General features: G+C 43.2%; 1 protein-coding gene and 1 pseudogene across 5 annotated transcripts; both read left to right on the forward strand.

Annotated features, from left to right (window-relative positions):
* The first annotated feature begins 287 nt into the window (after nt 1–287).
* RIOK3 (RIO kinase 3) lies at nt 288–24527 on the forward strand. Of its 5 annotated transcripts, XM_085854458.1 has the most exons (15): nt 303–541; nt 2214–2325; nt 2934–2991; nt 6151–6272; nt 7413–7546; nt 7648–7764; nt 17015–17124; nt 17234–17377; nt 17518–17645; nt 17836–18018; nt 21439–21598; nt 21684–21764; nt 21849–21938; nt 22034–22141; nt 24178–24527. In XM_085854458.1, the coding sequence occupies exons 3-15, from the start codon at nt 2935–2937 to the stop codon at nt 24259–24261; spliced, it is 1518 nt and encodes a 505-aa protein (XP_085710584.1). In that variant the 5' UTR covers nt 303–541; nt 2214–2325; nt 2934; the 3' UTR covers nt 24262–24527. The 5 variants fall into 5 exon arrangements, with proteins under 5 accessions (XP_085710583.1, XP_085710584.1, XP_085710582.1 ...); XM_085854457.1 differs by lacking the exon at nt 2214–2325 and having other exon boundaries at nt 288–541; XM_085854456.1 differs by lacking the exons at nt 303–541; nt 2214–2325 and adding an exon at nt 698–869.
* Nucleotides 7771–15045, forward strand: LOC147013018 (uncharacterized; annotated as a pseudogene).
* Nucleotides 24528–25098: the final 571 nt, after the last annotated feature.

Here is a 25098-nt window from a genome sequence, read left to right on the forward strand (position 1 = left end):
ACCTTTTGCAAAAAGTTACTTATTCATTTATTTATTCTACATTTTTTTTGTGACAAAAACGAAGCAGTATCGTCAACGAATGTGACAATGTTTGAAGGAGTGTATAAGTACGATGCCGCTCGTGTTGTGAAATTCTTTTTTTTAAAGAAATAAAGTGAATTTTGATATCAAACATAACGTGCAACTAGTAAAATATCGTAGTAAAAGAAAACAACGGAACGGTGAAGGAAGAAGAAAATAAACAAATAAATAAATAATGACCTCACTTCCGGTTTGACGTGAAATGATTGTAGATTGCGTCATCGATCTCGGTGGCGCCATTTTTTTTTTTTTTATCCAGGCGCTTCCGTTCGATCTCCTTTATTAGGACGAGGTTGTGGAGTTTTATATATTTTTGTACATATTGTACACATAAACTCCATCCTTTTTTTTTTTGTAAAACATGTAAATAATTCATCCTACGTTTTGAGATATGTAAATAAATGCAAAAACGAAATTTTATTTAACATTCCGCGACCTTTGAATCGGTGGACTGAACGAGGTGAGTTAAACGTGTTGTTTTATTATTAATTATTAATGTCATGTTTGGAGTCGCTTCAAGTTCGAGAAGCTTCTCAAGATGTTTATCGTATCGATGAGTCTTCCCTCAACCCTGTCAGAGCGAGTCGTGCAATGTTTTTTTTTTTGATCGTCTAATATATTTATAAAAAACATGGCCGACTTTGAACAAAAGGAATCGCAGTTTAGATATCCGAGTGCACGGGACGACGTGTACGATTACTGAGCAGGGAAGGTGCGCAAGGTGTTCACTGAGGTTGAAGACCCCTCGTGTGGGTTCGATTCCCGAGCCCACTATAAATGGGTGCCTGGCAAGTACTAGGTGTTGCATCACGAAGTACCTCCCCCTCGGATGGACCTTGAACTTGGTGACCTGCGTGCTCGTGTTACTAGTTTTCTGGACGTTAACTGTTCGAAGTTGTCTCGCGAAGACGACGTGTGTTGTCGTTTTTGGCTCTGATTTCTCAATGATGAAAAAGCACTTTTTTTTTTTTTTGAAAATTAAATAATTCTCGGATCCGGATCTTCACCAAAATCGAATCGATTCGTCCTTGTCACACACCAAACCTGTCCATGAAATTTCATCCATTTCCGTCCACAACTTTTTGAGATATTCTGCCCACATATATATATATATTTGTTTTTTTTAATGAAGATTATTTTATGGGCTTTCAAATAAACCCAATAACTCAATATTGAATTTTTGCGACTTCCGACTGGTTTTGTACTGGAGGGTCTCACACACACACACACACACACACACACACACACACACACACACACACACACACACACACACACACACACACACACACACACACACAAAAACAAGGTGGACGATTATTCTGATTCTGACACACCATACTCTGTTACAGAGCGTCGGTGCTGCAGAAGCAATTTCTTGGCAAGGGTCATGCTGGGTGGTTTGCCATTGCTTTCCCAGCAGTCGTTGGGGCAGGAATTTTGTTATTTGTTCAGGGTGCCGGCGATAGCTCACCTACTCTTTGTGAAACGACACTGTGATATCTTTAACGTCCACCAACTAATGCCGACACATGGGACACTCGTTTAACGTCCATCCTGAGGGACGGCACCACATCAATGAATCACCCTGCCTGTGAAACACTGGGATGACAGTTTATAGCTGGGTCTGGATCAGTGTGACCACTCATCATTTTTATAAATGCCAAGGTGAGCCAATGAAAAAAGCCAAGAATTCACAAGGTTTCAGAAAAGCGATGACAGTAGAAAACCTATACGCCAAGAAAACCTATAGAAAACCAAGACGTCAAGGTGAACAACGAATAGCCAAGATCTTGTGAAAAAAGCCAAGGAGTGGTCACACTGATCTGGATTCAAATCGAGGTTTTACTGCTTGAAGCAAATGTCCGTTCATCTTGGGCCGAAGCCTTCCTGCCAGCCCATGATGTTTATCAATGGTGTATATTTTTAAATCTACAATAAAATTCTTACATGAGCCTCGACTTTGTATCCAAAAACGGGTTACATGGTCGGTCCATGGAATGAAGACTCATGTCATGACCTTTTCTTTGAAAAATTTTTGCAGCCGTCAAGGGAATCTATAGATCCAAAACCCACAATTAAGTTGTGTTGTCCAATTTCGTGTTCCCATGTTAGCATTTTCCTCATGCCAGGTTGAAGTTCCACATGCATGGTAGTTTGTTGATTTATCCACGTCCTTGTATTCCACCGTGAAGTACGCCACACACTCCTCATCATTCCTGGACAGATCTTGAAATCTAAAAGGTTTGTTGAAGGTTGTTCTGTTTCTTGTATAGCATACTGTAGTTTGTTTGTATTTTTACCTCTGCCACCAAAGGTGAAGGAAGTTATGTTTTCACCCCTCTTTGTCTCTGTCTGTGTGCAGGATATCTCAAAAAGTTTTTGGACAGATCCGGATGAAATTTTGAGGACAGTTTCAGTGTGTGACAAGGACGAAATGATTAGATTTTGGTAAAGATCCAAATCCGAATCCAGATCCGACTACTAGAATTTTAAAAGTGATTCTTCACCATTGAGAGATTGGGCTCAAAAACTATATATAGCACGAAATCTCAAAAAGTTGTGGATGAATTTGGATGAAACTTGGTAGATAGGTTGGGTGTGTGACAAGGACGAATTGATTCGATTTTGGTGAAGATCCGAAACTGGATTTGGATATGAGACATTTAATTTTTTAAGTGATTCTTCATCATTGAGAGATAGGGCCAAAAAAGATATATAGCCCGATATGTTCTCGTGGATCAGGTATTGTGGGGTGGAGGTGTGCGCTCTACCGAGTGCCCTTTTAGTTAATAAATGTTTTCCTTCCCACTTAAATATCATCTCTTCCCCCCCCCCCACCCCCAACCCAGTATGGCGTCTCTGGTGGCGATTGAGAATGAACCGAAGGACCACACTGAAACTCCTAAGGTCGGTGAAATTGCATTTCGAAACACCATTTCATTGGAGACTGCTGAAATGTGGGGAAGGCGCATCTTTTTTCTTCTGAATGTTTCTTGCTCTTGGTCTTTTCCCAGAGCACCGTTTCACACAACATGTCAAAATGCTCAATAAAGGGCAACAAAGAAAAACAAAAATAACATGAATCTGTGAAATGGTTACTCGAATCATGACTTGTTGCTGGAAAAGTTTCCATTTCTGTGGTTAAGAAAACCATTTGGAATGTATTTGGAAATTCCTTTGCAGTGACTATTTGGACACCGTTCGCAGTTGAGCAACACGTCAAGTCATTGAAATGAGTTTTCTAATTGTGTAAACAAAATATGTTGAGACTCTTTAAAGATGAATCCTTTTTTTCATATCCTATTCCGGATATAATTCCAGCTCATAATGAGGTGCCAGAGGGTAAAAATATACTGGCAATAGGGCCACAGTTGGACATTAGGGTGCATCAAACTTTATTTTTGTGATCAATTTTTTTTGTATCAAAAAAAACTAACATCTTCCATATTAAAGGAAAATTTGATTGGCTTTATATCACCGGAACATCACCAAAGGAGCAGTTCATCGATATGTCAGAATTATTTCACCACCAGACAAGTTTTGATCACTATACAGTGAAAATAACACTTATTCTGAAAAATGCGCAGGAGCTGCGTGCCTGAACTTTGACCCCGATGTGGACCCCCAAGATGATGACCGAAAATTCTGAAAAAAAATGTGATGTTTTTCTTTCATGTTTTCGAACACATCTGTCCTATCGCCGTTATGTTTTTCAAACTTTCGCAAAAAGGGGGCGTTTGATGCACCCTATTGGACACTAGCAAAAGAAAGGTGGGAAATTATAAACTACAAGTAAGAAGGTAGAGAGAGATGGACATGATTGTAGTCCACTGCCTGCTTGCAGCCCTGGAAGGAAGCGTACATTTAAACCACTTCTAGTAGGGAGTTCCACAAACTAAAGCAGAGGGGAACATAAAATGGGATGATAAGCCTGTATGTTGGGAGTCTAATGAGAAATGGGGTTCCTGGAAGAATATGTCTTGGTCTTTTGGAGAAGCTGAGTGAGGGAGACCGGATGGGAGGCGGTTAAATAAAATGAAACGTTTTTGAGGCCATCAACGTGTCTGTGATGAAAGCAAGAGGCCTTGTGTTTCTATTTAATTGTGGGAAATGGTAATTATGTTGACTGTAGATTCCACATTATCTAGGTTGATGTGATGGTGGAGCATGCCAGCCAGTAGGGGAACACACAGTACCTCATTGAGCTACAGACAAAGGCTGTGTAGGGTATGACGAGTTGTGAATTTTCACGGAATGATGGAGGATGCCAAGACTGTATAGCTTTGCATGCTGGTTCTGCAATGTGGTTGGCTCAGAAAAGGGCATGGCTGATTTTTAGGCCGAGAAGCACAATATGCTGAACCTTTGTTGGATGACCAAGAAAAGAGATCTGTCAGTGGGTGTGATAAATCCTTCTGGGGCGACAAGGTTACACTCATATTTGCCACAAATGAGAGATGTGTTCCATTAATTCCAGACGAGCAGCGAGTGGTGCAGGTGCAATCTTTCTGATCGTGCAACATGATGTCAACAGCGATGATGTATTCCATGACTTTGCCTTCAAGCGGAAGCAAGCTTGCTGGCCTGTCGTTGAGAGGATCTGTTTTTGCATCTTTTTTTTTTTGCAAATTGGAGATGTATGGAGAAATAATTGACAACATAAGCATTGTTGCTATCTGGGCCTGTCACTGATGAAGAGTTGACGATGGGTAGAACTTTCTCTACCTTCTCAGGTACAAAAGGCACAGATTTGAGGCCTTGGAGAAATAGAGTGATGGGTTGTATACACATGACTTGGAGGCAAACATTGAGATAAGATCTTCTCCCTTGTCTTGAGGTGAGGGGGAAGACACCAAGGATGGACCTGAGGGGGGCATCAAAACTGAGGAAGGAGGCTGGGTGGAGTTCAACAATGACAGAAGCAAGATGTTTCCTGGCTGATCTAAGAATGTATACATACTTGTTGCGAGAGCCTTAGGGAGTGACCTTGAGTTGCCTGCAGTTGGGTTTGCCTTCCATATTAAAGTCAACTGCCTCCGCACAGGTTTTGTTATCCCTGGACCGAGAAGATGGATAGGACAGCCGAAGATGGGATGGTATAAACCAGTGTGTGAGGGAAAGTAGGCTTTTACGTTAGTATTCCAGGGTGGAATCGGTATCGGGTACTGTGGAGATGGAAGCCTAATCCTTTTGAGAGAGAGAGAGGGCAGATTGTAGTCTCTACCAGTGTGCCTGTGTGAACTGCCAGATTCTGTGACATTGAGGTTGCTCTCTAGCAATACCAAGAGAGATGCCAATACAATGGGCTGCAGTTAGAGAAATTGGAAAGGTTGGGTTGGTCATTCCCAGGTTCAGGAGGGATGATATACCATTTGCATTGATCTGGGTTTGAATGTTCCCACATGGAGTCAGACATACTGAGTTGCAGAAGGCCTGAGCTCCAGTGCCATGACTGTCTGTTTCAGAGTTGACACCCAGCTAACTGGCATGATGAGTTGAAGTCTCCACAGATTGGGAACAGAGTTGGAACGGACTGTTTAGGAGTTTGTCCATGTCCGTGTAAATTGAGGAATGTGTGGTGTCTATCATTGGATGTACACCACACACAAATGCCAGGTGAACACGGAGTAGGTATTCGTAGCCAGAGGGGTTGGTGGACAACAACTCCATGTCTAGGACTGGGGAGGTGCCTCTCTAAATGGAAGAGAAAATAGTCACCGAGAGCTGCGGAGGAATCTGAGATGCTGTGAGGAAGGTTTTAATCATACAAGGCCTTGGACTGAAGCGGTAACCTGGGTGGACAGATAAGTGACGTTGGTGGTTAATAATAAAAAAAAAAAAAATCCCCCACTTCAGTGAAGGATCAGATTGACCTGTAATGAGAATGTTTATTGATATATTTTGTTGTTTTACAATATGGATGACCTTTCTTCTTCAAAGTAATACTCTAGTTGAACTCACCAATTTATCTTAAAGCATTGAGGGTAGTAATTTCCTCACTGCTCTCCAAACTACCCGCCAATGAAAGGTTCTTCATTAAGCCAATTGCAATTTCTTTCCTTGCAGTGCCCGTGGGCTACGACGTCAATCATCCCATGCTCGCTTGTCGATGTCATGTGTGAGGAGCTGTCAAAGCAGCACCAGGAACAATTTGAGGAAGTGCAACATGTTATATCAGCATCTCAACCGTGAGATTTCCTGCAATAATCATGGATATATACACATATATATTGTATATATAATATTTTTGTATATAGTGTTGCGACTTATGGAGGAGCTCGAACACAAAATTGATCAGAATGTAGCATAACAAAAAGAACAGTGGAAAGAAGGGGAGGGGGCACTCTAACACCAGGGTTGAAGGACAAAATAGAGGAAGATTTGGGGAATAATATGGGAGAGGAGGACATGGGGTGAACAAGATGGATACAGCCACAAACTCTCAATAACAGAAGTGTCAGGAAAAACTGGAAAATCTGTCGGAAAGTGGTGGGTTTGGGGAGGGTTAATGGGGGTACAAAAGATAATAGTTTTGGATTGGGGGTGGGTGGGGGGGGTGACCTGAGATGGTAGTGAACAGCTGTCTTGGAGCCCCTTGAGGGTGAGATTGTGAAATTTGGTTCCACGAGTGGGGGGAAAGGAGGAACTAATGAGAATGAGTGGAGGTGAGCAGTGAGTAAATTGTAAGTTTCACCAAAAGGGAGTTGATTGTAGACAGCATGTGCCTTGTGGAAATGTGCAAGGATGGGGGGGGGGGCAGGGCAAGGAGGGGGGGCAAGAGCCAGAAGGGAGGTGGTAGAAAACAGTGATGACTGACCTGTTTGCGATGTGAAAGTGAAAGGCCTGGAGACTCAGTTTTTTATTTTATTAGTATGTCGTGTTGGACTAAGCTTCCACAGCGTGCTGTTTTAAAGAAAGTGACATCTTGTCATGCATGTCCTGAGCAAGTTCAACCTGGGTGTGTATTAATCGTTGTCAAGTGCAGTAACAAGAGGAATATGAAATGCATAGTAAATAGTTGGAACTTTTGTTTGGAAAATGTTTAATTTAAATCTTGTTCGGGACACCGACGAATAGCGGCTTTGTTGGCCATTTTAGATTCTGACCTTTGTTGTTGTTGTTGTTGTTCATAAAATTGAATTGATGGAGTTTTGATTCTCCTGACTTTATGAATGGTGAGCTTGTTTTGGTCTTGAGATGTAGTCGGAAGACTCATTTGTATCGAGAAGTGACTGTTTCTTATCCCCGACTCTCATTTTATACCTATATTTTGAATCTTTGGACAATGACTGGTGAATGACACATTTGGGTTTTACTTGTTCATTCAGCCATGAGGAAGTTGCTGTGGATGAACAGACTGCGAATGACCTTATGCTTGCCACATTGATGCAGATGGATTTCGATAGAGAATTTGATGCTCAAGTTCGCACGAAGGAGCAAAAGTATAACGGAAACAAAAAAGGTTTGTGTTGGGGGAGGGTGGGGGGTGGTGTCCTGAACATTGCTTTTGAGTGATTAAAGGGTCTCTTTACTAATGATGTACCATTACTACCTAAACCATAGTGACAGTTTCTTTGAAAAACTTCCGCCCTGGACATGGATGCAATGGTGGTGACAGTCATGATGAAAAGGATGACAGTGATGAAGAGATGGAAATGTTTGGCGAACCATACACAGCAGGTACTTTGGACTTGCATCTTCTTTCGTATGCAGCACATGACTATGGGAAACAATTTGCGGGTGATGCAACTGCGCCACCAATGCTGTGCCCCCTTTGTTAGAGCAGGAATTTCAATGTGTTCACAGTTCTGGCGATGACTCACCTACTCTTCACGAAGGGCTTCTTTCTTTAATGGCCACAATTATTCCTACATTCGTGAGGTTGGCATGGGGGGAAGTTTTTGACCCAAGGCTTTCATGAACCAGCTGGTCAGGCTTGACACTCGATTAAGTAGTTAGGGCAGGAAGTTGTAATTTGTTGAAGGTGCCGACGATAACTTACCTACTTTTTTTGTGAATGACACGACGAGGTCTTTAATGTCCACCAACTAATGTCGGCAGATGTAGTACACCAGCCAACATGTATTTTTTAAACTTTGGGGTGCATTTTTTGTTAATAGCAGGCATCCATGCTAGATCAATCAGTCATAGGGCGGGGAAGAAAATGTGGGTGGATGCCACCCTCGATTTTGACCTTAAAGGTCATTTTCAAGGTCAAAATCTCAAATAAGGTCAAATTTTGTGTTTTTTACATTGTGCATTAATTGACATCAATTTTGTTCGCTCTATCCATATAAACTATTTTTAATATCAAAAACATGTATTTAGGGTGTTTAATTAACACGTGAATTTTATTTTTTACCCTTATGTGAATGGCATCGTGAAACACCAAAATGTGATTTTCTCGAAATGTGTTTATTGTGCATGTTAAAGTAATTTGCACACCGAATCTTTTGGTTTAAACTATCATACACGTTCAACAAACTACTTTGTCACTGTAAAATGCCAAACAATTATTTTGTTTGCAATGGCCACTTGTTTTATTTGTTCTTAAACACTTTATAGCCCCCTCTTGTGGCAGATTTGTTCAAAGAAATTCCAACATGGCGGTTTGGTGTTGTGACCATGCTTTATCAGGCAGTGTACATAATTGACGCAAACTACACATCAAAAGTGAGTAACTTTGATAAAAAATAGACATGTGTTGGTTAGAGAGATATATATTGTTACGAATTCGCACCCGCCGGCGTGCGAACTGCCGCTTTCCACGAATAGTAGCAGCTCGCCCACCGGACGGACAATTCAGTCGTGACCTTCTGGAGCAACGCCGGAACCCTGTCACGGGTGGATCTTCAACCCCACCACGGCTTAGCCAATTTTCTGCCCGCGCAGGATAGGGTCAATCGCCGAATCTCAATAGACCTAAGTACCCGCGCGGATAGCTGACCGGGAGACCGTACCTCGACGCAGGTTGGCTTGGGACATGAACCGCTTAAGCGGTCCGTTCCGTTCTCCAGTGATAACCGAGCGGGCATTATCGCCCGACCTCGCTGGATCCAATTCTATTTAACGGGTGTTTAAAACCCAGCTATTTATTCCGCGATGCAAGATGGCATTTCCAATAGGGTGAAAGGAGGACGCGACGAACGGGGTACATTCATACAAAGCACATTTATTATAATGAAACACGTATACAATGATGCAATGGAACAATCATGCACGTATACAGAAAAGCATACACGGGACGGGGACAAAGACACGAGCAAGGCAAACAAAAGCAAGGGAAAGCACTACGACCGAATATTCTTATTATTTCACAGGCACTTAACAGGTTTACTGGACATGGCGCCACATCATTCACACAAAAGAAGAGAAAAGACCACCCCCACAGACGGGGGGGGGGGGGGTCAGACTGGGCCCGTGGCCCTTTATGGCGTCGGACTTGGCCGACCGAATGGGTCCCACGAGACCGTCGCTGGTTTCCTGCACCCTCGTGGTGCGATGGTCGGCGAGCTCTCTCCGGCACTCTCTTCTCGTGCGCGCCTCGACCCTGGACCACCGCACAGAACCCTCATGACTTGGCACCCAGAGGGAAGGCACCCGGATCTCGAACACCACGGAGCAGCAGCAATCCCCAATGCCACGAAGAGACGAAGCTCCCCCGAAGAGACAATACGACTCGACGACCAACAATGAACCAACGAACCTGGCGTCTCGTGCGCCCTTTTATTCCCCAGGTTCCAACGCCTGACTCCTCCCCGTTTTCGGCTCCGCCCCTTCCAGCTCCTGCGGGATGCTTCTAGAAAAGGGGCGTGCCCTCTCGTCCCCCTCCCCGTGTGCCACCCGGGGGACGAGATAATCATTCTTGGCACAGGTCCAGGGAGATTCATTCCCCCAAAATCAGGCCCCTCCTTTACATGACCTCTGACCTTTGACCCGCATCGCACTTCCCCCACACCAAAGCGCGGGAAAACAGGCGGGAAAATCCGCGCACCATCGGAACTCCTCTGGTTTCCTTCGCATTGCGCTGGCTTTCGCAGATGCTATTCGTTGGTGCGTGGGATTGTGGTGTGGTTGCTTGTAGTTGTGGTGTGGCTGGTGGTTGGCGTTGTGGTTGCGAAGGTGGTTAGGTGATTGATGGGGTGGAGAAGGTGGTGAGGCGATGTTGGTGGTTGGGGGTAAAGTGGTGAGGATGGCGTGGTTTGTTGAGAGGTGCGTGTGGTTGTGGTGGAGGGGTTGTGGTGGAGGTTGCTGTGAAGCGGATGTTGAGAGTGACATTTGTGGTTGTGGTTGATGGTTGAGGCGATCGTGGTTGTTGTGATGGTGGCATGGTTGGCGTTGTAGTTAAGGTGGTTGTTGTAATGGTGGTTGAGATGTGGTTGGTCCAAAATAACGATAGAAAAAGAAAAACACTACCTCAAAGTATCACAGCCCTGTGACACGAATAAACCCCATTAAACAACGGTGGGGAAATCTAACTGAACGCAGACTTATCGATCTAACTGAACTACGGACCTTTATGGTGTTCTGCGAATTTCCACAGCCGTAACAATATGCAACAATTATCTGGGCCCATTAAGGAAACGGGACCGGGGCATTTACATGTCTTATTTGATGGCTGGTATACACTGTGTACGGGGAGTCTTTATTTGGTCTAAGTTTGAGCCTGGCAATTCCACATTCAGATTTGAGTTAAACCATATTGTTAACCGGTAAACAACTATTCAGAGGACATACTAAAATTGTGTTTGGAATGACGTAAAACGGACCATCATACCACATTTGGGTCAAATTACACATGTATTTCCCCGTACCGTTGATGCAGTACTATGTACAAAGAAACGTTCTTATGGCTGATTGAGGGAACTGTCGGGTTTCATGACACACTCAGGAAGCACTACTCAAAAACCTTCGCTGATTTGTACAAGGCAAATGTATCTACTAAACAGGATGTACAGAAAACAATCAAAGCTGACAGAAAGCTACTGCAGCGATTGCTCAATGCTGTCACCGCCGGGCGACCACTGGAAATGGCGACCATTCTCAAGCATGAACTCTTTCCAATCCCACTGTCTCTGGCCAAGGTTGGAGGGAAGATGAACTCTGCTTCAAAGTCGGAGCTGATTAACATATTGATAGCAGGACGACAAGTACCTCCTGAAGTTCCAGAAGCTGACAAGAAGACGTGTGATTATAGATGGTCATACCCTCATCCAAGCTCTAGGAAAGCCTGTTGGATGTCAGACATTTGGTGAATATGCTGATGTTTGTTAAAACTGTAACGCGTCACTTTGGACAGCACACAACAAGAGTTGATGTAGTATTTGATTGCTACATCGGGGAAAGCTCCATCAAGGCAGTGACTTGCTCAAAGCAACTGGGAAAAAAGATACCAATCCGCAAGCTCATCGATGGGCCCAATGTCCCACTCCCGCAGGTTTGGGTCCAGTTCATTGCCTTGGATGAGAACAAAGCTGATCTTGCCAATTTCTTAGCTGAGGAAATCATAAAGAAAGGTAAAGATCTGCCCGGGCAATTTGAGCTGGTAACCAGAGGTGGATTTACAGATGTTACTGATGCAAGGCCAACAAGGAGAGATGACCCCAGGCTTCACGGAAACCATGAAGAGGCTGATACCAGGCTGATAATCCATTCGTGTGAGGCAGTTAATGAAGGATACCAAAGAGTGCTTGTAATCTGCAGAGACACAGATGTCATGCTACTTCTGATACACTTTGTATCAACAAGAATATCCGAAGTGTGGATGGTGTCTGGAACAGCAAAGAATCGGAAATGTTACCCACTACATGCCGTATCTGAGAGACTTGCACAACCTGTGAGGGAAAACCGACTCAGCTTCCATGCGCTAACAGGTTGTGACACAACATCTTATTTCAGTGGCCATGCAAAGAAGTCATGCTGGAAAGCATTTGAAAGCCAACCACTTCTTGTCAAGGGGATCAGTTGTGATTGAGACCTTGCAGCTATTGAACAGTTTGTGTGTCACCTGTATGGGACACCTGACCAAGGAACCGTCAACCCTGCCAGGCTCCAACTCTTTGGAAAGGCTAAGAAGGGACTCGAGATGTTACCACCGACAAGGGATGCACTGGAACTTCACGCTACACGCGCCAATTATCATGCAAAGATTTGGTTGCAAGCAGATCAGGAACACATAGATGTCTCATCGCCTACAGACACCTCAGCTTGGAGGAAGGAGTCCGCTTGCCTTAAAGCCGTGTGGACAAGGCTACCCCCAATCCCAAAAGCCTGCCTGGAGCTGGTAGCCTGTGGATGCAAATCAAAATGCAGAACAGCTCGATGTACTTGCTTCAGAAAGAACTTCAGGTGCATTTTTGCCTGCGGATGTGATGCGATTGACTGCTGTAATCCAACTGGCCAGTAGATTCATACCAAGAGCCTCATGCCGATACACATGCATGTACATGAAGGCTTATGCGACACACCCAATACTGTATGTTCCCTTTCCGTTGTGTCACCCAGCTGGTCATACTCGGCAACATCACATTAATTTAATTAATATTTTAAACACATGGTAATGATGGATAAATGGCGAAACCGTATAGCCCTTTTTCAGATCAAAAAAGTTTGCTGTTTCGCATCATACATGTAGGGCCGTACATTAAGGCATATAATACACAATGTTGCATGTTGCAGAGACTGTGTACTTCAGCAATAGTATAACTATCTTTTTGCAAATATAAACATTAAATGAGCTTTCAACGGGGAAAAGTCCAGGATAAAATGACCTTTTAGGTCAAAATCAGTGGTTGCATCCACCAACATTAAATTCTTCCCCACACGATGACTATAATTGATCTGGCATGGATGCCTGTTATAAACAAACAATTCCCCATAAAATCAGATGTTGGCTTGTGTACTTGAACAAATCTGACTGCCACAAGAGGGGGCTATACAGTATTTAATTAAAGATAAAGCGAGTGGCCATTGCAAAAAAAGTTTGTTTAGGATTTTACAGTGACAAATTAGTATACTGAATGTGTGTGATAGTTTTGACCAAAAAGATTCGGTGTGCAAATTACTTTTACATGCAAAATAAACACATTTCGAGAAAATCACATTTTTGTGTTTCAGAATGCCATACACATGTGTAAAACTTAAAGTTCACTTGTTAAGTAAACAGGCTAAATGCATGTTTTTGAAAATATAAATAGTTTATATGGATAGAGGAGGCAAAGTTGATGTCAATTAATGCACAATGTAAAAAAACCCACAAAATTTGACCTATTTTACCTTGAAAATGACCTTTAAGGTCAAAATCGAGGGAGGCATCCACATACATTTTCTTCCCCACCCTATGACTGATTGATCTAGCATGGATGCCTGCTATTTACAAAAATGCACTAGAAATCGTTTTCTAGAGGACTTTCCCATTTTTGGCTGGTGTACTAATGGGACACGCAGCTAAATGTCCATGCAAGGGATGGTACTCCCATTGATGAAACACCAGGTTGACAATTTACAGCTGGGTTAAGATTCAAACCCAAGCTAGACAGCTTAGGTGTGTGCGTGCGCGCGTTCTTGCAGGTGGTCCAAGGTTTTGACGTTCCAATTCTTAAATGCAGCACTTCCCCAAAACCTTCCATATAATGAGAAAATAATTCGGTTAAAAAAAGATCAACTCGATCAAATAATATTTGGAGTTCACTCCTGAGTGTTGAAGTTTCACTCTTACACTCCAGGGCAAAAAAAATGAGCCAAGCTTTTCTTTTCTTTTTTTCTTCATATTTGAAGCTGTAGATATGCAGTACATATTCCAGTTCAAATTGATTACTATGTTGCAGGAGATAAAAGCCATCTGCATGGTTTACAGCAATTTTAATGAAAAAGTGTTGTAAGTTTTCTTCTCAAAAAAAAAACGAAAATTACAAAATTTCTGTATTTTCATCTTTAAAGGCCATTATCTCAGGTAAGACAAAATAGATCTAAATTTTACACACAAAAAAAAGAATAAAGGAAGATAAGACTTTTGAGTTCTGTCTAAAATTCAAATTTTTTTTTTTTCTGTTCAGAGTACTGTATACATTTGAAGATCCACAATGCATTTTTAGGGTGCTGCCATGTTTTTTGACTTTAGTGTAGATGTAGTGCTTAAATTGCTCCCATTTATGACTTGTGCAGTCAGTTTAGGTCATGTTTTTTTTGTTTCAATCTGGAAATTCCTTCAAAGAAAAATGTTCCATGCTGATTGGGATATTAAAAATCGAATCGCTTGTCTTCGTCAAGCAGGCAAGACATATTCTGAAATCCATAAGCTCCCGAAGGAGAAAAATCACTATTTCTTTGCCGACCATAAAGAGACTAGGACGACAATTCTAGACAACTGGTTCCACTGCAAGGAAGAAGGGATCTGGCAAGCCTCGAGCCACTACAAGTAAAGATGACGGATGATTGAAATTCTTAGTTCTCCAGGAAAGAAAGAAAAGCCAGCTGAAACTGTCAGAGGACTTCAGAACTGCTGAAAACAAGACTGTTTCCACAAGGACCATCGCAAGAAGATTGATGCTGTGATGTTTTGTTCTGTTTTGTTGTATTGCAGCTTTTTGGCTGCTGGGTGACTATCATTTATTGGAGCGTGGCTGTGCCGCTGATGCTGTACTCCTCTACCAGCACACTGGTACTCATTTCGCCGACCTCGGAAGGATGACAGGCTGAATTGACCCCACCTGGTGTTAATTCAGCAGCTCACAGGGCTCAAACTCAGGATCCTAGGATCCCAAACCAGCCCACCCGAACCACTAAGTCAACACCAGACTTAGAAGATGTGCTAAGAAGCCTCTATTATTGAAGGAAAACATTCAGGACAGATTGCACTTTTTTGGCCGAATATTGGAACTGTGATTCAGACTGGCTTCAGAGAGTTTTGTGGAGTGACGAATCAAGATTTGAGCTTTGCAGTGATTCTGCAGAAATTTGCCTTTGCAGATCTTGTGAGAAATTCAAGCCTGAGTGCATTTCAATGACTGAAGCATGGAGGAGAGGTGGAATCCTGGTCTGGAGTGCATTTTCGTCTGCTGGTGTTGGTGAGCTGATCAGGTGTGAACTGTCAATTACTACCAAGGAATACCAGAAAATATTAGAGAAAGGATTACTTCCAAGCCACCAAAAGTTATTTCCTGGAGAGAAAAGCAAACGAGTCATTTTTCAACAAGATAATGTGACCCTGCCCATACAGCAAAAGCTACCAAAAAGTAGTTGGAGAAAAAGTCCCTGAAACTTATGGTCTGGTCTGGTCAGTCATGATTTGAACCCCATAATCTTTGGGCCTTTAGTCAGCACAAACTTATTGGAGGGAAATTTGCAAATTCTGATCAACTTTGGGAAGCTGTCAAACATAAATGGGACAATATTGACATTTCTGCAAGAAGCTTTCCGAAAGTTTGACCAAAAGACTGGATTGTTTAAAGAAAGCTCAGGGATGAGCTATTCCATACTGATTTGTGCAGTTATTTCTGCATGTTGTGGTATTTTGGTGTTTTTTTTTAATGTATGGTAAAATAGTTGTGACTAAACGATGTTAAAAAATTGACTTTGCTCATATATGCCTGTAATATAGGCCCTATATATGGTATATGCAGATGGTTCTATCAATTTGAATCTACATCGCGTTCTTTCTTATCCTCAGGTTCTGATTTACTGTTGCTCCTATTTAAGCAATAAGAATTGAGCATGAACACCAAAAGTGCTACCTTTCTTTCCTCTAAAAGACCATCACCGCGTCTGCAGTCAAAGTAACACTTTCCTTCACAGTTCTCGTCTTCATCAAATGGTTATGAAAAAGGAAGGCCATGGCCTCTCTCTCACTGGGGAGCTGTTAGTTAGTCCTTTTAAAAGATTAATGCTGAACATGGTAATGTTCGCAATGTCTATGTTTGTTGTGAGAATTTGCTGTTGCTATTTTCGGAGGCGGCGGTCTTGAAATTGGAGAAAATTTACTCGGGAGTTGACGTCAAAAGCACCAAGCTGCATGTATGTTGATGCAGCTGTCACATCGCAATATTCTCCTCTCCCTTCTGAACATTTTGATACCAAATATGTATGAATGGGGTGCTTTTCGTTGAAGTTAGGTCAAATTATGTGGTTTTCAGAAATGGTGGAATAATTTGGATGGGGGTATTATTCAAATGTAAATATTTCATAGACTGCACAAGAAATATTAAGTACAACAGGGCTAAATATGCTCCTGAGATGTTCTTTTTTTATGCGAGACGTGGCTCTAAGAGAGCTCCGCGTTCTTCTTCTTGTTGTTCTTCTTCTTTTGAAGACAAAACCTTTACAACTCGGCTTTTTATATAAAGGATCTGGATCTCCTTAAATACTAAACACTTGTACACGTCCTCGCATTGAGGGTGCCTTTTGAGAGCGTCTATCATGAACTTTGAAATATATTCGGACATTTGTTTTAAAGTTTCGAAAAGTTCACTTTACTATTTAAAGATTATTCCATTTAATGTGTTGTAATTTCGTTAATACACTATTTTCTCATCATGAACGACTGTCGTCCATGACGGGTCTCGCTATTGGCCCAATCAAGGCACGTGACGAAATATCGGAAGTTGTTGGTGTTTTTTTTCTTTTCTTTTTCTTCCTCTTCTTGTTCTTGTTATTCTTCTGGTGAAGACAAAACCTTTAGGACATGGCTCTTGGACACATTTGTCCTTGTTCAAATGAGAACTGCTGTAGCTTTCTGTGCAACCAGTTGATTAAACTCCTAAAATAAGGCCTTTTTCTCAGGTCTACCGCTGGCCGATAGTATACACAACCTAAATGCAGACAAAGCTGGTGCTGTCCCTGTCTAAATGACTGTACTGTGAGGTGTTATCCCTGCTGCTGTAACTTGCCCCCCTCTTTACCTTGTCAAATCATCCCTCCCACTTTGTATTGTCAGAAAAGTCTCAAATTATGCAACTCACAAAGTTGAAGAAGAAGGAAACCAACTTTATAACGAAGCATGATGCAGTGCTGTGGGGGAGGAAAAACATGGCACGTACAGACCATGTAAGTACTTGAACGTGGGGAATGTGTATCGGTGGAAAAGCTATTCATCGTGACTCGAACTTCAGATACCTGCAAATTTGAAGTAATGTTATTGCCTGTTGAAACCCAGTTCCCACCAGAGTTCTGCTCTGGTGACAGGGTCGGTATGGATCTCAAACTCCCCAACCCAGTGTTCAACTTCCTCAAAGCACATTTTGCAGCTGAACAGCGTAAGTCTGCTCGAGTGCATGACAAGAAAGAGATTGCCACATCAGTGAGTACTGGAGAAGGTCCAGGTCATCTATTTTGACCACATCCTGATGTTTTGTTGCAATGTCTGTGCCTGGTGCAATATTCTGACAATTTATATGGCACAGGCCAAGCTGCATTTTCTCTCTCTTCTGATCTCCCCAGGATCACGTGCTCGACATGAAGACTCGACTGATTATCTATCGGATGGTGAACAATGGGGTCCTTGATAGCATCGGTGGTTGCATCAGCACTGGGAAGGAGTCTGTGGTCCTCCATGCTTCCGGCGGAAGGTTTGCACTTGGAACTCCCATGCATGCTTCTTGCTTGCTTGATTCTTAGTTATGCCGTAGCTCTGTAGTTGTGATGGGACGCTCTTCTTGCAAAGGACTTCAATGTGGTTTGAATGTTTGTCATTACTTCCTGAGAATTTGATGCAAGTAAAATCCAGACTGGCACTGAAAGATGTTTTTTCTTTGCAAGTTTGGACGGTACGAGAGATCCTCGCTCCTACGCTGTGAAGGTCTTCAAAACGAGCCTGAATGAATTCCAAAACAGGAGCCATTACATCCGGGATGACTATCGCTTCAAAGACCGCTTTAGCAAGCTGAACCCACGCAAAATAATCCACTTGTGGGCCGAGAAAGAGTGTCGGAATCTTCACAGGTGTGATCCCTATTCTCAACTTCATACAATTTTAGATTTGTGCCAACTTTCTATTAAGCCAGCACTACGTGGGCAATTGACGCTTGCATGACCTTAGACTGGTGCGAATCTGGCATATGCCAGATTTTCAAACACTGACTGATAAAGGATAAAATTAAATAAGGCCATTATTTATCTTCAAAAGGAGTGTTTTGATTCATCCAATTTTCACTCTTGCATTTCCTTGGAGTTTTCTTAGTATGCATGCAATGTTTCAGGCTGCTTGGGTTCATGGTTTGAGTTATGGAGGACACACACACACACACACACACACACACACACACACACACACTTATTAGTGTGTGTGTGTATATATATTATATATATATATATATATTATTTATATATATATATATATTATATATATATTATATATATATTATATTATATTATATTATATATTGTTACGGTATTCGCGCCCGCCGGCGTGCTGACGGCCACGTAACTCGAATCGCGACACGTCGCCCACCGGACGGACAATCCAGTCGTGACCCTCTCGGACTAACGCCGGGAACCAGTCACGGGTGGACCTTTCGGTCTCACCGCGATCGAGCCAATCCGCCCCCGCGTGGGATAGGGTTGCTCGCCAAATTCGACCTACCTAAGTACCCACACGGAGGGTAGACCGGGCGATCGCACCTCGCCGCAGGTCGACTTCGGACACGGGCCATTTAAGCGACCCGTTCCGTACTATCGGGATAACCGAGCGGTGTTATCGTCGGCCTCGACGGTTCGATTAATTATCGGGCGTATTCAGCCCACTACCAACCCTTTACGTGAAGCAAGATGAGGATTCAATAGAGGAAAAGACGAAGCGAAGCGGGAAACAGTTCAACACAAAGCACATTTATTCGCGCTGAACGGAAAGCACACATATTCAATTCCACCAAAAGCACATAGAAAAGAAAAACACAATGCAATTTACACAAAAAGCAAATGCGACAATGCAGATCTAATACCGATTACGCGAGCACACGGCAACACTTATACAATTTTACTTCACAGACGGCGCCGACAACACATACCCAAAACCAAGGAAAAGAATACCCTTCAAGGATGAAGCGGGCCTGAGGCCGAGACCGGGTCGGGCCTACCCGTCTGGTGATGAGACGCGGAGCGGCGATGGTGCCTCAACTCCGCGGGCCTCGCGGGCAGTGTCTGGTAGGGGGTGGGAAAGGGGCCCCCTTGGTCGCACTATCTCAGCGCGGGGGGAAACAGGAGGGGGTTGCTGATGCTCGGGGTATAGAGGATTCCTACTCTGCCTCGAGTCCCGCGACGAGCGTCTCCACCTCGGCCAGGTCGCGCTGTCGGCCTCCCTGGGGTGCAGCTCCCTGCACGACGCGAGCACCCCCTCGTCTGCCCTCGCCGCCTCTCCACAGCTCCGTCCCCTCCGCTCCGACTCCAACGCACACGACGACGACCAGCTCCTTTTTGCTCCTTCTTCCCAACTCCACCGCCCGCGAAGTCTTAACTCTCTGTTCTTTTGACTGACGAACGCGGTCGCTTATATCAGCCCCGTGGCTTCGCTCTCTCATCTTTGACCCCCTCCCTTCGACCTTTCACCTCGCTCCCCATTGGCCCGAGAAAAAGTGGGCGTGAATGCTTTTTGATCCATAAATTTGCATATATCGATCGCCCTCCAACGCCCTGGGGGCGGGGCCAAATCGCCCCTCGCTCACCGATTGGACGGAACAAAAGTGGGCGTGTGTCGTTTTTGATCCGTTTTTGAAGCAGAAAATCCGTGGTTTTGTACACGCTGTTCGGCGCGCGCCCTGCACGAGTCCAACACCGGTACCCACAAGCGGCGCAAGAACGGTGGCGATGCGACGGTTGCGAGGTGTGACGTGAAGGTCGTGGCGGTTGTGGTGAAGCGGCGTTGTGGTTGGTGGTTGATGTTGTGACTGGTGGTGGTAACAATGGCGGTTGGTCCAAAATAAAGATAGTAAAAGAAAAACGGCTATCCTGAAGAGTCGCAGCACGCATAAATGACATGTATTCCCACTAGACAACGGGTTTGGGCCTAACTACACATATACTTACCGAGATATCTCACCTAAGGGACCTGAATGGTGGTTTGCGAATTTGGTAACCACAACAATATATTATATGTATATATATATATATATATATATATATATATATATATATATATATATTTGTGTGTTAATACATTGGTTTTTATGACAAAGTTTTGTCTTCATAGTTTACATTTTCTACCTCTTGTGTTCATTATATTCATGTATCAGGTTCTGCAGAGGGGTTAACAGGACTTTGTAAACACAATGTAGATTATTGGCTCAGAGACATTGTAAAAGTTTTACCTTATAAGTGGAATTAGATGGTATTCGTTGAATGGATGCTCTTGATTGTCCTGTTGATGTTTCTGGGTTAAGTTTGATCCCAATCTCGAAATATGTGCCATTCAGCAAGATGTACTGCTTACTTGGACCACTTCCTGAAGGTTTATTTGTATTTAAATGTCTGGAAGTTGTTTTGTATTTATTCATACGTATGCGTGCTTGAATATAACTCTCAATCAAAAAAGGCTTCGGCACGACACAGCAATGTCTCCTCCACCCCCCTTCCAAATTTTCGAATTTTTTTTTTACGGACGAAAACACTCCCTGGCACTCACTAATGAACCTCTGAAAGTTTGACAAAGATCCGTTCAGCCATCTCTGAGAAAAATGGTCTCTATCTCTCGCTCAGTTTTTTTTTTAGAAGCGGTTGATGCAAAGGGCTAGCGGGATGGTCTTGAGTTATGCACACTCCCCTGAAAGCTGTCGAGACTGGGTTTGAACCCTGATACAGCTCTAAACTGTCGTCCCGGTGCTTGAGCGACAGGGTGATTCATTGATGTATTCGAATGGATGTTAATTCCCTCATTCCCGAATTCATTGTCCCTCGAATGGATGTTAAACTGAGTATCCCATCTGCTGGCATTAGTTGGTGGACATTTTAAAATGATTCCACGGTGTCCTTCACGAATAGTGGGCGAGCTATTTCCGGCACCATGAACAACTTCCAAACCTAACCAGGATTGCAACTCCAGCCATAGAAACTGCTTCGGCAGAACCAACTCTCTATAGAGTATAGAGCCTGGTTCATGATCAATCAAGGGGACAGGGAGCATCCATTGTGCAAAGCCTTCATTGGCATTTTCAGAAATGCTGACGCTGGTTTTTGTAACTTACCGGATGCTTTTCTGGTGAGATGGATGAGGAGCATTCTAAGCGATGACTTTCAGGAGATTGAATTTATTCTAAGATGACTGCCCTGTGACATGCATTTGATTGGAAGGCAAACCTGTTGACTGTTGGATAGATTCCCTCGGTGCACTGCTGACTTCCACGTCAGCCATCATTTTCCTGCTGCTTGCAGGATGCGTCATGTTGGACTCCGCTGTCCTGAAGTCCTACTGTTGAAGAAGCATGTGCTGGTGATTTCTTTCATTGGTGAGGGATGCGTCCCCGCACCCAAACTTGTCGAGGTGAAGCTGAACCCACAAGAAATGCAAGAAGCTTATGGACAGGTTCGGCAGGTGAGCGAAACTTGTCAATTTGGTTTGGTCCAGCTCGTCCATTCGTCTGCTTTTGACATTTGACATGTTTTTCCTCTTCCTGCAGATGATGCGTACATTGTACCAGGAATGCCACCTGGTACACGCAGACCTCAGTGCGTACAACCTGCTGTGGTTCGTTGGGCAGGTGAGGGTGATGGCTCAGGTGATTACACTTTTGGATGATGTGTGGAGGTGTGGACATTTAATTTGAACCACTGGGTGTGTGCAGGTATGGATGATAGATGTGAGCCAGTCCGTGGACACCACGCACCCCCATGCACTGGAATTCCTCTACAGAGATTGTCGCAATGTGACACAGGTTTGTTTACATATCAGGATGATAGGTAGTTCATGAGCTTCCTCTTTTCAAAACAAACTTGGTAGTCTTTGTTTTTAATTGACTTGCTTTTGCAGTTTTTCCAGAAGGCTGGGATACATGACAACGTGAATGAGTGCGACCTTTTTAACAGCGTCTCTGGGTTGGACATCCCTATCACTGATGAAATTTCCTTCATGGCTGAAGTGAGGAGCATGCACAATCTGAGGGGTTGGTTTAGACACAAGAAGGAGGTCTGTGAAGGGGGAGATGATGAGTTTGTATGTTGGTGAGCAGTAAAAGTGGGAATGACAAATAGCGAGGTCATCAACTGTTCCGATATCATTTCATTTAATTTAGTGTCGTGCACCTCCGCTGAACGAATGTCACTCTGCATTAAAAAAAGTCAACGCCTTGTGGTTGAGGCCTGACAAATGAAGCATAATGTACATCCATTCTTTTCTTCCATGAGTCTTACTGTCCCGAAAAGCTGTGCTCACCTCACTCAAACCAGGTTTGACTTTAATATGGTATCAGTTATTGACATTTCCTGCATTCAGAATCGTCGTGCACATTTCGACGTGTCAGTGGCCTCATGGTCGATGTACGTGCTCCTCGATAATCGAGTAACTAAGTTGTTTGTTAATCGATTTGCTTCGTCGTTAAACTACTCTGCACAGTGGATTTGGGAAGTGTAAGTGCTTGATAAAGGTAGAGGGTTATAGTATTTTAACCAACATTAACCGTAATGAGATTGCTGGTCTAACCTTTTGATGGTGGTGGGGGGTTTAAATATACTTATAAAGGATGTTCTTGTGTATTGTTTCGTCAGAGACAATTGCTCTTTGGTTACAATTCTTCCAATGTGTAAAAAGCACCATTATCCTTTGAGAATAGTTTTTGATCTCTGCTCTTAGGTTCGATCAATTTTTATGCACAGTCTGATTTGGTGGAACAGGTAGTAATGTGGACAATGTCTATTTGAGTGGTCCAGCCCTCTAACCCTGATCACTATGTTTAAGTTTACTGGAAGGAAGTTGTTGCATTATAAAGGATCATTACTTTCTCAACCTTCAAATTAACCCCAAAGCTGTACCTTCATTGTCTGGTGCATTTCAGGTTTTTAGAGATCAAAGTTCATGGAAGTTAAAAATGGCAGATAAAGGATAGGGTTGGAGAAGTTTGAGGGAGGTGGAGAAGAGAAATGCCATCCAAAACCATGATCTTTTCTACCCCCACTAGTCCACCTCCTTCAGATTCCCTGCTTTCCTTCCTGAAAGTCCCTGTAGTGTCCATCTTGTTTTCCCTATATACCCTGCCCAGTCCCTCTCCCTTCCACAGATCTCCTGTCTCTGTTCCACTTTTATCCTCCCCCTCCCACCTCTCTCATCTCCTGCTCCCCTTGTGCATTTCTGCGTGTTTGCTCTCGTACGAGCCTTGACAGTATATACAAAAAAAAGGTAGAAAGGACGTGGTGGGTTAATGTAGTTGGATCGGAAGGAGGCAAAATGCATGGATGTGGTAAAAGGAAAACCAATAAGGAAGTGTATCCATTTTGGTGTCAGTGTTAGTGCTGCCGAAGCAGTTTGGCAAGCAGTTCTCGTGGTGATTCATTTCCTTGGACTATTTTTATTCTGCGGCTACACTGGATGATTTGACACTGCCTTCCCAGCATTTTTTGTCTAAACTCGAATGCTCAATGCCAAGCAAGGAAGCAGCACATGCCATTTTTAGTCTTTGGTGTGACTCAGGTTGGGTTTGAACCACTGACCTCTAATTCAGAATGGATGCTCCAACCATTACTTGTGTAGTAGGAAGTGTAAAGTGTGGCATCATCTCACAGCCATTCCAGAAGTGCAATGACCCTCAAATCTGGTCTTGCTTCATACCTCCATTCCATTTCTAATGTGGAATTGCCTCTTGCATTCCTCCTTCCACATTGCCACCTCATTCGCATCTTGCAGGTCACTCTTTAATGAGGGACAGGATAAACTTGTTTACAGCAAGTTATTTGGTCAAAAATATGTAATTTAAACATCAGTGACACATCACCATGAGATTTAGTGAGGTATTGGTAACAGAAGTTGAATATAGCCTTCACACCAGACTTTAAAAAATGGTACACGTTGCTTTCTTGCTCTCCACTCAGCATTTCAAAAGGAGACAACACACACAACCCAACTAATTTATTAAATGTGAAAACCTGCATCGAGTGTTACATCCCAAATTTTTCTTGTTGCAGATTGAATGTTTGGAGAGAATGAATGTGGCCCATGCACAGAGGAAGATGAAAAAGAACATGGAATGGCTGTTCCAAAGCTGTTGAGGATCAGTGTTACTTGTGGTATAAATTATCATTTGCTTCAGGGCAAGAGGCTTTTGATAAAAGCATTTTATGGATTAAGGGTTAAAGATTGAAGTATTCATATTTGTAAGAGACAGTGAGTTAAAATACATGTTCTGGAATTGCATGACCAGTTAAGGGTCAGTCAAAGGGGACTGCCAAATATTTCAGGCAACTCACCTTGGGGAAACTGCAAGGGCACATTAATAAATAACATGCTGTTGCAATAAATTGGTAACAAAGAAAAATGCCATCATCTTGTTGGTTATAAACCTCTTACGTGGGCTGTCTACCTTTTTTGGGGGTCACTGAAGACAGAATTGTGTTCTGAGAGCTATTTTGGTAAGGTCAGGTCAGGGAGTATATGCCAGAGCAGCGTGTCACTGTGTCCACTTTCTGTACGTATACCAGGGGGCCTCCGTCTGGCCACCCCCATCCTTGAGAAGCTGATCAACTTGTACATCGCAGTCTTTTACACCATCATATCCCAGATACACTCTGGTTGTTAGTTTCACATCCAAAACCTCAAGTTCTCCTTTTACTGCATTTGCTTTGATTGTCTGCACTCACCTTCCAGGTTCTCTTCATTTCCTTGGACTATTTTTCTGCATTATTTTATCCCATCACTGGGTACTTGATTATGGCAAATAATGGGATTTCCCTTTGAGGTGAACAACAACTGGAAATTTTACAGACAGGCTCCCCAAAAATTATCAGGAAAACATCCAGAGCGAAGAAGACTTTCAAATCTAGATTAAAGAGACACTTCCTCATACTTTACTTTCATTTGCTAATGAAATTTGAACAAAGTCCCTGCCA

Source organism: Eptatretus burgeri, chromosome 14 (genome assembly GCF_056783735.1).
Source record: "Eptatretus burgeri isolate ZD-2024b chromosome 14, Ebu_testis_v1, whole genome shotgun sequence".
In the NCBI taxonomy this organism is placed as follows: domain Eukaryota; kingdom Metazoa; phylum Chordata; class Myxini; order Myxiniformes; family Myxinidae; genus Eptatretus; species Eptatretus burgeri.